Source organism: Pantherophis guttatus, chromosome 2 (assembly GCF_059756535.1).
Source record: "Pantherophis guttatus breed Tessera chromosome 2, ASM5975653v1, whole genome shotgun sequence".
NCBI classification, from domain to species: Eukaryota; Metazoa; Chordata; class Lepidosauria; order Squamata; family Colubridae; genus Pantherophis; species Pantherophis guttatus.
In genome coordinates this window covers 50,511,978-50,524,921 of record NC_142064.1, presented here as the reverse complement: position 1 = coordinate 50,524,921, position 12,944 = coordinate 50,511,978, and the positions used below count along the sequence as shown (strand labels likewise).

The following is a 12,944-nucleotide window of genomic DNA, read 5'->3' as shown; positions in this document are numbered from 1 at the left end:
AGATTGCCATTTGAGAGACTGCCTGTCTCCAGTTGTTTCTGCCCATCCTGTGCTTTCAGACAGAGCAGGTGTGTTTCAAGTCCCATCAATTAAATATTATCTTATTGGGGATAAGACAGTGAGGGTGCATTTTTTCCCTGTTGATGCCTGGATCTTCAGGAACAGCAGAAGACATAGCTCCTACTTTCCTTGGTTTCTGGAAATATCTTAAGATCTGACTTTGTTCCAAGACTGCAGTTAGAGACCCTACTACGTTTCTATATGTTGGCGAGTGTTGTTTGGTCTGGGCAGCTGTGTGGTTTTTTAACATGTTTTTATAATCTATGTATTGGAATGATTGGATGCTGCCCAAAACCCTCTGGGAGTTATGCCACTTTATCAAATCCAATAAATCAAATCATATTCTTTTCCTGCTTTAATGGGTAAATAAAATGGACATTACAAAAAGATCAAGGGGAGAAAGAAAGGAGGGTTTGTATTTATGAGTATTTAAGTGACAACAAAAGACATTTTGATTATGACTGACATGATTAAAGTTTTTTTAACTTAACTAAAGGTCTATTATAAACATGTTTAATATATTGAATTTAAATTTGAATTAATAATCATAATAATGAGTCACTAAACCAGGGGTATCAAACTGGTGGCCTGCAGGCCAGATGCGTCATGTACAAGAAATGCCCACCCTAGCTCCGCGAAGGGGAATAACGTCGTGATACGTTATTCACGTGACGGCAATGTGATGCCACGAGTTTGACACCTGTGCTCTGCACCATAAAATCATCTACTGTAGCTAAACATAAAATGTTTCAGTGACTTGGATTGGTCATGTATGTATCTTCTATCTCCCCCCCCCCCCGCGGTGTATCAGGAAGGCAGTTTTTTTTCTGCTACACACATCAAGCATGTAGTATGGTTGTGCTGGCACAAATCACACTGTTCAATTTATATCTCTTGTACTTCATTTCATAGTAAACAAATATGTCCAATACTGTTCTTTGTGGCAAGAACAATCCATCTGCTCCAATGACTGGTTGCTCACTTCCATGGCCTATTTGTGTTGGGCTGCTGCTGTCTTCCAAAGGAACTTTGATCAGTGAATCTATGTTCATATGCTTGTTTTCTTTCTATTCCTGATGCACTGGTGAAATGCTGGAGTTTATTTGCTTTTATTTTTATATAAACTCACTGTGCAAAAGTGGAATGCTAAGCCTTTTTGTACACATTTCCTGATAAAAAAAATGAAATGGTGGACCTACTTTTTTTTTTAAAACCACATGAAATTGACAAGAATTCTGCTAGTTTCTTCTTCAATCTAGGCTAAATATCAATAAACATAGTTAATTTTATTTTCTTTCTTTTTCTTTCTTTCTTTCTTTTTTTTTAAATTTCACTGATAAAATTTTGAAACAGTATATCTTTTTTAACCAGGTGAAATTGACAAAATTCTGCCAGTTTCATTTTGAGCCCAAATGATAAGCAGAATTGTAAAACAATAGGGAATTTTTTTTATAAAGAAGGGATTTCTTAAGTCCTTTCCACCTGAAGTAGCTTAAAGATGCAGTACAGAAAAGTCCCAAACTTCTGTTGAGATAATAGAATAGAATAGAATTTTTATTGGCCAAATGTGATTGGACACACAAGGAATTTGTCTTGATGTATATGCTCTCAGTGTACATAAAATAAAAGATATGTTCATCAAGAATCATAAGGTACAACACTTAATGATAGTCATAGGTTACAAATAAGCAATCAGGAAACAATATCAATATAAATCGTACCAGCAACAAGGTTATAATCATACAGTCATAAATGGGAGGAGATGGGTGATGGGAACGATGAGAAGATAAGAAGATGAGAAGATTAATAGTAGTGCAGACTTAGTAAATAGTTTGACAGTGTTGAGGGAATTATTTGTTTAGCAGAGTGATGACGTTTGGGAAAAAACTGTTCTTGTGTCTAGTTGTTATGGTGTGCAGTGTTCTACAGCATCGTTTTGAGGGTAGGAGTTGAAACAGTTTATGTCCAGGATGCGAGGTGTCTGTAAATATTTTCACAGCCCTCTTTTTGACTTGTGCAGTATACAGATCCTCAATGGAAGGCAGGTTGGTAGCAATTGTTTTTTCTGCGGTTCTAATTATCCTCTGAAGTCTGTGTCTGTCTTGTTGGGTTGCAGAACCAAACCAGACAGTTATAGAGGTGCAGATGACAGACTCAATAATTCCTCTGTAGAACTGTATCAGCAGTTCCTTGGGCAGTTTGAGCTTTCTGAGTTGGTGCAGAAAGAACATTCTTTGTTGTGCTTTTTTGATGACATTTTTGATGTTAGCTGTCCATTTTAGATTTTGCGATATAGTAGAACCTAGAAATTTGAAGGTCTCTACTGTTGATACTATGTTGTCTAGTATTGTGAGAGGTGGAAGTATGGAAGGGTTTCTCCTAAAGTCTACCACAATTTCTACGGTTTTGAGTGTGTTCAATTCCAGATTGTTCTGGTCGCACCACGAGGCTAGTTGTTCAACCTCCCGTCTGTATGCGGATTAATCATTGTCTCGAATGAGACCGATCACTGTTGTGTCATCTGCAAACTTCAGTAGTTTAACAGATGGATTGTTAGAGATGTAGTCATTGGTATACAGAGAGAAGAGATGTGGGGAGAGCACACAGCCTTGTGGGGGCTCTGTGCTAATTGTACAAGTATCTGATATGATTCTGCTTAGCTTCACCTGCTGCTTCCTGTTTGTTAGGAAGCTTATGATCCATTTACAAGTGTGTTCAGGTACCTGTAGCTGGTTATAAGGAATACTACTGGAAATCTACCCCTTGTGACACTAAAGGATAAAAATGATTATGGTCAGATTCATAACCTGATCAGTTATAGATTCTTCTGTCAGGAAAATCATCTGACATTTTGGTCAAATGGATCTGGTTTGCTATAGCTATGCTTTGTCTCTCCTTTTCGGTACTCTTTATTTGATTTCTACTGTTTACTGAAGTGACAGCGTAAGAAGCTCTGTTTAAAATAATTGGTATGGGATATAATCTGCCTCTTTTCTTGCTGAGAATAGAAGTCTGTGTTAGGATTCTGTATATGATATAGATAGGCCTGCAGTTACTCATACAAATTATACAGAAATGCCTTATTGAAGCTGCAGTATTGGTAAATGTATTTTGGTAAGCTTGAGTATTTGTTTGAGAGGCATGTTCTTTCATGTTTCTTCTCTAATGATTTGGCATCTATATTATTTATGCATTATTTGCCTGAAACAAAATGTATATCCATACGTATTTAAAAAGTATTCTTGGAATCTGCAATTTGATGCAGGAAGGAGCTCAAATATCTTTTTTGATCAATGTTTTGCTGAAGGCTCTTCTAAATATGTTGTATCTCTTCTAATATTTTTGCTTGGTTTCAGCCAATATGGAATTGTAGTATATTCTACTAATTTGCTAATAATGATGTATTTTCTAATATAGTTTGTAAGATTTTCCTGCAACTTTGAGAAATAAGCCATACTAGTAATTATTATTGGCCTGAAGATAATCACAACTGCCACTTAGAATTTATACAGAAAAATATTTGGCTTTTACAAATGTACCTGTACATATATTTACACAATTGATGAAATAATGCAGTAGCAAATATTATGTTGCTAATTTGTATTTTTAATTTTGTTGATTTCTTTGAAATGTTTCAACTCTATGTATTTTCAGACCATGTTTCCTTTTTTGGTGGGTCTTTTTGGCTCATTTGTTATACAGGATAATGATAATAATAATAATAATAATAATAATAATAATAATAATAATAATAATAAATTATTATATATTTCCCATTCAAGAACAATTGGCAATTTTAACTTTGATTTGTTCTGATTTAGCTCTCGATTTTATTACCCATGAGTACAAATGAACATTAATTGGCAGATAATTTTACTATCTCTAAAATATTATTGTCAGAGGGCAATTGAGAAGTAAGGTTGGACCCACTCTAATTATAGTTTATGTTAAAAACACTTTCGTTTATTCATATAACTTATTTTTCTATATTTTTAAATATGTGCTCTTCAATTCTCAGTCAACACTAATAAATATTAAGACAAAAAATACTAAATAGAGGGCAAGCAGATGAAAATTAATGAAAGTTGTAGTTTAGCAGACACTAGACTGAAAAAGTTGAACCTAATGAGTTGACACATAATGTGTGCAAATGTTCTTAATATAGAATTCTTTATTGGCCAAGTGTGATTGGACACACAAGGAATTTGTCTTAGGTGTATATGCTCTCAGTGTACATAAGGAGAATAAAATACATTAATCAAGAATAAAAAGATACAACACTTAGTAATATCTGGAGAACATTTATTTATTTGCAATAGTGGCAAATATCTGTAGCTCGGGTGTAGGATGAAGTTAAGGTTCGTTCTCCGAGCTTGTGGGTTGGTGTCTGAATGTTTTGTTACCAGGCTAGGTAACATCTTCAGCAGAGTTTAGGAGATGTCAGTGTCGTTTTCTTTATAAGGGCTTCATGTGGTCATGGGTCTTACAATGAATCAGGTATGGGTGTATCAAGTGAGGGTGTTGTGATGGGCCAGGTGTGAGTCATCAGTGAGAGTCTTGTGATGGGGAAGTTACATGAAGTGAGGGTCATTGGGAGGTGAAGTGCTGGGCTTGCATGGGTTGGTTGAGGTTCGGTGCTGTCTCTGATTAGTTCTGTGATTGATTTGGATTCTGAGAAGCTTGTAAGATGTCTGTTGATGGAATTACTTGTGGAGTGCCAGGCTTTGGTGAACTCACAATTGTGGCGGGTGGTATTGTGGTCGATGAGTTTTGTGTTGCTCCAATCAAACTGTTGTCGGTTTGAGTAGAGTTTAAAGATTTGGGGTCATGGCATTTGACTGCCAGCCAGTGTTCGTGGATCCTGGTTTTTAATTGATGTCCCATGTAGAATTGATTGCAATGATTACAGTTGATTTTGTAGATCACATTGCTTCTTTCATCCTTGTATATCTTGTCTTTGGTTCTGGATAATTCCTGGTGGAGTGTGGCTGTGGGCTTGTGGGCTATTGCTATTCCTAGAGGCAGGGGTGAAATGCTCCCGGTTCGGATTGGATCGCCCGATCCGGTAGCGATGGCGGCGGGTTGTTCGGAGAACCGGTAGCAAAAATCCCTGCCCCCCCCCATGCCCAGCTGAGCAGCGTGATCGTCATAGGCTTTTTTTTACTTTTAAAAGCAATGCTTTTGCCTCCTTTTGGCGTGCACTGCATGCACGCACCTCACATTTGGTGTGTGGTGCGCACTGCGCATGCACAGCCAGCGAACCAGTAGTAAACCGGTTCAGATTTCACCACTGCCTAGAGGTGGTAGTTTGCGTGGTGGTTGGCTGTGTGATGGTCGGGTGCTATATGTTGGAATACGAATACACCCATGCCTGATCTATCACAAGACCTACTGACCACATAAAGACCTTATAAACAGAAGAACACTGACCATGACATCCCCTAAACTGCACTAAAGATGTTAATTAGCCTGGTAATAAAATGTTCAGAAACCAACCCAGAAGCTCAGAGAAGGAACCTTCACCCTCATTTATTTATTTGTATTCCACTTTTATTAGTTTTGTAAATAATTCAAGGTGGTGAACATATCCAGCACACCTTCCTTTTCTTACTTTCTCTACAGCAGCAACAATCTAGTGACGTGAGTTGAGCTGAGAGAAGAGTGACTGGACTAAATCACCCAGCTGGCTAAAATGAGACTGGAATTCACATCCTCCTGTTTTCTAGCATAGTGCCTTAATCATTAGACCAAACTGGCTAGTGATAGACATTACTGATTTTGGGGTGCGGTTTTCTATATTTTTAGCATGGGCAGAATTAGGGGCATTATTTTTTTTAATCTTAAAACATATATATTGCACCGAAATCTCTTCAACAGCAATAAAGTGGTGGGGGAAAATTATAGGAAGATTTTGTATCATATTTTGATTTGATTTGTCTATGGCAAAAGTTTTAATTTCTTGTATTGTAAGTAGCATATATGTTGATACATATTTTTAATAACTTAACCATTTCTTTATATAATTACAGTTCTGGCTGGATCCTACAAAGACTCTTGCAGAGCATAAGGAACTCATAAATAGTATGTATATAATTTGAATATAAATATTGTTTAATGACAGAGAGCTTAGAAAGTATATCTGTAAATTCAATCTTTTTGAGAAATCTGACACAAATTCTAGAGAGTTTTTTTTGTATGTAGAAATATTGATCAATCTCAAAATTGAACATACTGATTTGAGTGCTAAAATTTATTTTTCCACCTGTGTACAAACATTCTTATTTCAATCCTGTTTCTGTTTTATTCTGGGGTGTGTATGAACAAGTTTGATAGCTTATGGTTCCTGCCCAAAAAATTCAGTGGGGATATTATAGCTATATCAATTCTGTATGCTAGTGTGTGTCTATATATGTATGTATGTATGTATGTATGTGTGTATGTATGTATGTATGTATGTATGTATCAGAGGTGATATTCAGCAGGTTCTGACCAGTTCTGGAGAACCGGTAGCAGAAATTTTGAGTAGTTCAGAGAAACGGTAAATACCACCTCTGACTGGCCCCGCCCCCATCTATTCTCTGCCTCCCGAGTCCCAGCTGATAGGGAGGAAATGGGGATTTTGCAGTATCTTTTCCCTGGAGTGGGGAGGGAATGGAGATTTTACAGTATCCTTCCCTGCCATGCCCACTAAGCCCACCAAGCCACGCCACGCCGACCAAACCACACCCACAGAACTGGTAGAAAAAAAAATTTGAATCCCACCACTGGTATGTATGTATGTATGCATGCATGCATATGTATGTATGGTATATTGATATTACAATTTTAATATCTGAAAATTAATTGGGGCATCCCAATGTAAATAGATTTTGAATTGTGTTCTAAGAAAAAAAACCGGGAAGATAATTTAATAGCTGTTATATAACTAAAATCACAAACAAAAGCAGGTGAATGCTTGACTGAATAAGGTATCAAAGAAATATAAGATATCAAAGTAAATTATAAATTATATGCTTATGCATTTAATTTTATGTAGTTTTCTTATTTCTAATAGCTGGTCCACCTTACACATTGTATTTTGGTGTTAAATATTATGCAGAAGATCCATGCAAACTAAAAGAAGAAATCACGAGGTACGGTACTCTTAACAACAATAACAACAACAAAAAAAGACTTAATATGATTTTAAAGTAGATTGATAATTGACTATATTTCAAGGCAAAGGAAAAGTAGTGATACTTTAATTTATTCAGTATTAAACAATGTGGTATTTTAAAAATAGTGAGAAATAGCTTATTCAAATCACTTGAGTCTTAGTGAGAGTCAGTAATGTTCAATCCAATGGGTCTTAACTTTATATGTGCACAGTCCAATTTTTTGTACTGCTTTTTTGTGTGCATGTGTGTTGTTTGGATGCTCTGATGAGAAAAATATTTGGGAAAGGGAGGAAGGAATTTACAAAACATAAAATGTAAATAAATAGGGAATCCAAAAGATTCATTTTCCGGTATATATCTTCACAATGTGTGAAAAGGTGGCATTGCATATAATGGAAATCTAAGGACTGTGTGAAGATTTTATGCGAAGTATGAAATTTCTGTGTTATTTTAATATGCTATATATTTTCGCTAGGCATTGTATATAATACCTACCTAGGCATTATGCAGAATAACAGGAACTATTTAGGCAAAGTATGAAAAGAGAGTCATAAAAAGGTTTGGGATTAGGGTTCGAGTACGATTAGCCTAAGCCTAACAGTAACTCTTTCTTGAAAAGATGTATGTGAAAATGTAAGAATAAATGCAAAACGAGTTTCTTACTGAAAAAAAAAATCAAGAGAAAAAGACCAGTATTGACCTACACATTGCAACAAGGAAAGCTAGATGGCATTTTAGTGGGAGTATTTATATTTGAGCAGTTTGCCTTCTGGTATTACGTAGAATTGTGTGAAATATTAAGCATTTTATACTTTGACATCCCATTTTGACATTCTATAGATAGCCTAGGCTTTCTATAAAATGTCTAATTTCACACATTGATAGTAATATATACATCATTTTTCTTTGTTGACAAAAATGCATTAAGGGCAAAAATAATTAATTACATTCATAGCATTAATCACTATCATTCTAGAAGCAAAATGGACATTTCATATTTATACTTTATATATTTTATTTTTGTATTTTATATTAGAAATATTTTATATATTTCTATAATGAAAGATCAAAAGTCATATAAACACTTGTAAATTATTTATAAAGAATGTTTGATCATCAGATTCTGTATACATTATAAATGGACCTGTTCAAGTGTGCTGCAACTTCCACCTTGGTTCCAGCAAACATAATTTGCATGATAATTTACTGTTCTGAAACACAAAAGCAGTTTCATGGGCGACAGTAGATCATGCCAGAGCAATGTAAAATCTAAAATAATTGATGTATTTCTATATTTATTGCTTATTTACCTATTTACAGCCTTCTCTGCTCCAGTGCATAGATTTGAGGGAGCAAAATATGGGTGTGTACTTGTTATGTACCCTCTCTGTAACATAAAGTGACCTTTTACATTTTATAATTATTACACTATTATATCTGGTTTAGTAGCTGATAAGTGCAACAGAGTGAGAAATATTCTACATGAAAAAAGTATTTGTAGGTGAAATTTAATAGGCTATATAGCCATCTGTTCTGCTTTAATTAAGAAAGATGTTAAACAAGAAATGTTTTTAAATGTACTAAAGGATGGAAACATGTTCTGTTGAAAGAAACATGGATTTCAGAAAAAGAAACCAAGCATTCTTTGCAATAAACTTTACATGATTTGCCAGGATTTTAAATGCTAAGTCAGTTTAAGATTTGATCCTTTGTTAAGTAAATCCAGGATATTCACTAGATGAGCATATTCAATGAGTCCTACTCCTTACATTCAAGCTGTGTTTGGTTTCTGCAGACAGTTGTGATTTCTGTGCAGCTGTTTGGTAAGGGAAACCCTTTTGTAACGTGGTGTGGTTTGACTTTAGCATAAGCCTTGAAACTTAACGTTATCGGGGTCAACAACCTCACAAATGAAGGTTTTTATTTTGCAGACAGTTAATGGCTGAATGCATGAATATATGTAGGAACCAGTGTCATTTAGTCATCTTAATTGAAGTTAGGCTTATATGGAGTGTGTGTTTTGCAAATGTTTCAAACTTAGTAATGCAGACATGTTTCATCTAAATTGGTAGATGCTTTTTATGCCTATTCACTATACACACAACTTTCACTTCTTAATGTTAATTGAATGGTATTCATAGCATACAATACCATAGTGCCATATCAATCAGTCAGTTAAATCCTTACTTTAATCATAGACCAGCATAAAATATAATAAGGAAAGATTACACCCATTTCAATAACAAAACTGAAACTTATAAGACATAAAAGACATAAAAGATCACTAAAAGCTAAGGTTGTCAACACAGTACTATATATAATACTATGTTATATTCAAGGTCGACTCAGCCTTCCATCCTTTCTAAGGTGGATAAATTGAGGACCCAGTTTGTGGGGGCAATAAGTTGACTTTGTATAAATATACAAAAGTATGAAGGCTTAATGCATTGTAAACCGCCCTGAGTCTCCGGAGAAGGGCGGCATATAAATCAAATTAAAAATAAAAATAATAATAATACTATAATATTAAAATAGTAACATCTCTCTCTATAAAGATTCTTAATTCTAAGACTATGGACTGTAAGGGGCACTCTTGACAAAAAGGATGTCAAAGCAAATAAAGATTTAAAACTAATAACAATAAAAAAAGGATTCTCAATAAATATATCCATGCCCAGCATCCTTAATTTCACGTATATTTGAAAGGGGAAAATAATTTGCATCTGAACTAAAGATAAATAAACCAAACAGATGAATTGTTTATAATAGATGAAATATGACCTTCCTAAATAGGCATATATAGTATAGATTTTTATGTAGTTTTCAGTTTAAAAATTATGTCTAAAATGAATATGCCAAGGATAATTATTTATGAAAATAGTGAAAAACATTACAAGCTAATGTGGAAATAAGATGGAATTGATATACATTTGAATACATGTGGAACTAACTTAAAACACAATCCCATCTCAAACTGAAATGAACAATACTAGTATAAATTAAATAGCATAAATAAAACTGTTGCATAGAAAAATGAGCATGTTAAGCAGTATACAATTGTATGTGCTAATGCTCATTTTGCCTTTTTTTCAGGTATCAGTTCTTTTTGCAGGTAAAGCAAGATGTCTTACAAGGGCGTTTGCCTTGTCCTGTCAATATTGCTGCTCAGTTGGGAGCTTATGCAATACAGGGTATGTGCTGATACAGTTTTCCCTTTTTTATTTGCAGTACAGGGTTGATTATATCTTAAAGCCTGTGTTTCTTTGAGTTGAATATAGTGGATTGTTATGAATTTCTTCTTCTTCAAGATGCATTCCAGAGGGATAATAAACACATGCATTGGGTACCTATGTTCACACAAGGTTGACTCACACATAATGTAAGATCAGCATTTTTAGTCATGGTTTCCTAAAAAAATATTGATTCCTCTTTCAAACATAATGGTTTAGGTTTACTAAGCCTAATGCACTAGATTAGCTTTTGGACAATATTCAAGATTACCAAAATTTGCTGTTGCATGCACACTAAAAATGATAACTTTATCAGAGATCCAGCCCATATTAAATTTTCAATGGGGAAGGGAGCAATAGTCCACAGAAACTCTGCCACCACAGATAAGTTAGCCTTTAAAAGAGCTAAGTCTTCTTTAGTATTTACTTTGCAAAGTGAATATATGTACAGTTTTAACTCATACAAAACTGAGCTCAGTTTATGTAGGACCAAATCATAAAATGTTCAACTATATTGAATTTGTATATCTTATGGTAATGGAGTGTTTCCAGACTGTTTTTGTAATGATTTTGTTTTATTTAGAGTCACTTGATGGAGAAATGGGCAGGATATAAATTTAATAAATATATAAATAAAACAAATTTATTATTTTATTCACTTAAAAAATTATATAACCACCCAATTCCTTCACATTCTTTTAAATGTATTAGGCAATGTTGGCATTTTTGCTTGTTTTAGTATTGTAACTTTTGGGCTTCTACTTAATAATTCTTAAGAATCATCATTTCACTCTTTTCTGTCTTCAGTCTAGAATCCAATATCTTCTTTTCAAAGTATCATTCTGAAGAATTTCAGAACTGAGGGAGATATTGAAGATCATCAGGGAGCGGGGGAGGCTCAGGCAAAGATTGCCTACAGAAATTGCTTGCTCCACCCCCCCACCCCCGAGATTGGAGAGGAAGAGATTTCTTTTTTTATATAAATTTTTATTGAAAATTATTTAAAAAAATACAAAAGAAAAATATAGCAATATGGATAGAATTGCAGAGAGTAACATAATACATATAGAGTTTAGAGAGGAAGAGATTTCAAGAGAGTGCTTAAGCTGTTTGCATAGCCTGCCTACATGTCCCAGCACCAGTTTGCAGGTGCAATTGCGTTGCTTTTGATATGTACAAGACAGTAAGCAGGCACTTGAGCATTCCAAAGGATGAAGGGAATGGTTAAAAGGCAAATGTGAAACTGAGTGGTTATCTCTCTTTCCAACCAGAAAGCACGTGATTTCTCACTTAGTGACTGCTTTCCTTAGTGCTGAGTTGCCAGTTTCAATTAGTGTTATTAAGGGAGGACTACCATTACTAGGTTGCCACCAATCTTGGAGTGTGACTTCTCCCTTGATTGTTTATCTGTTGCTACTTCCTGCTAACCTGGGTGTTGGTTGCTAGAGAGATTATATTCTAGGCTATATCTTTCCTTCCTAGACTTTTTGATTGTGTCTTTTAAATAGTGTGTAAATGAAGTTTATTTCTATGTATCTATTGATGGCAGTCATCCGAATGCCAAACTTTCAGGAATCCTCTAGGATTTTTGGATTTGGCTTGCTCTAAAATATTAAGTTTCCCAGTTGAAAATGATTGAGGTCCATATGTCATTATCATTAAGCGAAGCAGTCACTAAGTTGGAAACCATATGACTGTGACTGTGTTTTCCTTCTTCCCTCCTCTCCATCCTTTGGAATGCTCATCCCAGTAATGGGATAGCCAACTAGCAGCTCCTATCTATAACTGACCAGACTAATCAGTTTCACACTTGAAGCTTTTGTTTGCCACCTAATAATTTTACTTCTGCTTTCTTCCCCCCCCCCCCCCACTCCTTCACCATTTGGAATGCTCACCACAGCACTGGGATAATTAATAAGGCAATTAATGTCTGTATTTACATTCATGAATAGATTACAAAACAGTAAGGAGACACACAATGGGGCATATACATCGAAAGAAATGAAGTGGTACTGGTAGCTGTGAATGTGCTATGCAAAAGTTTGGTATGTTCCCCATCATGTGTATTATTACTCTCTTGTAATCCATTACTCTCCAGTCTCTACTGGTGGGGGGGGGCGGACATGTCAAATGCAGGAGAGATTGCCTACAAAGATTGCTTGTCCCCACCCCCACCCCCCGCTCCCCCGCTGTTGTTTAAGCAATTGTCTCTGCAAGATGGGAAGGAAAAAAAACAGGTTATCTTTATAAGCAATTTCTCCTGTGCCTGATCCAATTTCTTCTCATTGTTCCCTTACACAGCAAAGAAATTGGTGAAAAAATAATTACAAGGGAGTAAGCAGGCATCCTATGGGGAATATATTGTGCTTGGGACTGTTAGCACCACTACATTTCTTACAATATATATTCACCTCTATATGCCTGCTTACTCTCTTGTAATTTCCTTTTCTCTCATTTTTCTTCTCTGCAAGGGACAAAAGAAAAACAGGTCAGGCAC

The 12,944-nt window shown here is 35.2% G+C and overlaps 1 protein-coding gene across 2 annotated transcripts in view; it reads left to right on the top strand.

The window, feature by feature from the left end:
• The window catches only part of EPB41L4A (erythrocyte membrane protein band 4.1 like 4A), a 95,546-nt gene that overhangs the window by 36,517 nt on the left and 46,085 nt on the right, over positions 1 to 12,944 (top strand). The window contains exons 4-6 of one of the 2 annotated variants that reach the window (XM_034432756.3): positions 6,090 to 6,141; positions 7,115 to 7,193; positions 10,311 to 10,408. In XM_034432756.3, the coding sequence (XP_034288647.1) occupies positions 6,090 to 6,141; positions 7,115 to 7,193; positions 10,311 to 10,408 (229 nt within the window). Of the gene's footprint in view, positions 1 to 6,089; positions 6,142 to 7,096; positions 7,194 to 10,310; positions 10,409 to 12,944 lie in introns of both variants that reach the window. The other variant, XM_034432755.3, reaches the window with a different exon arrangement.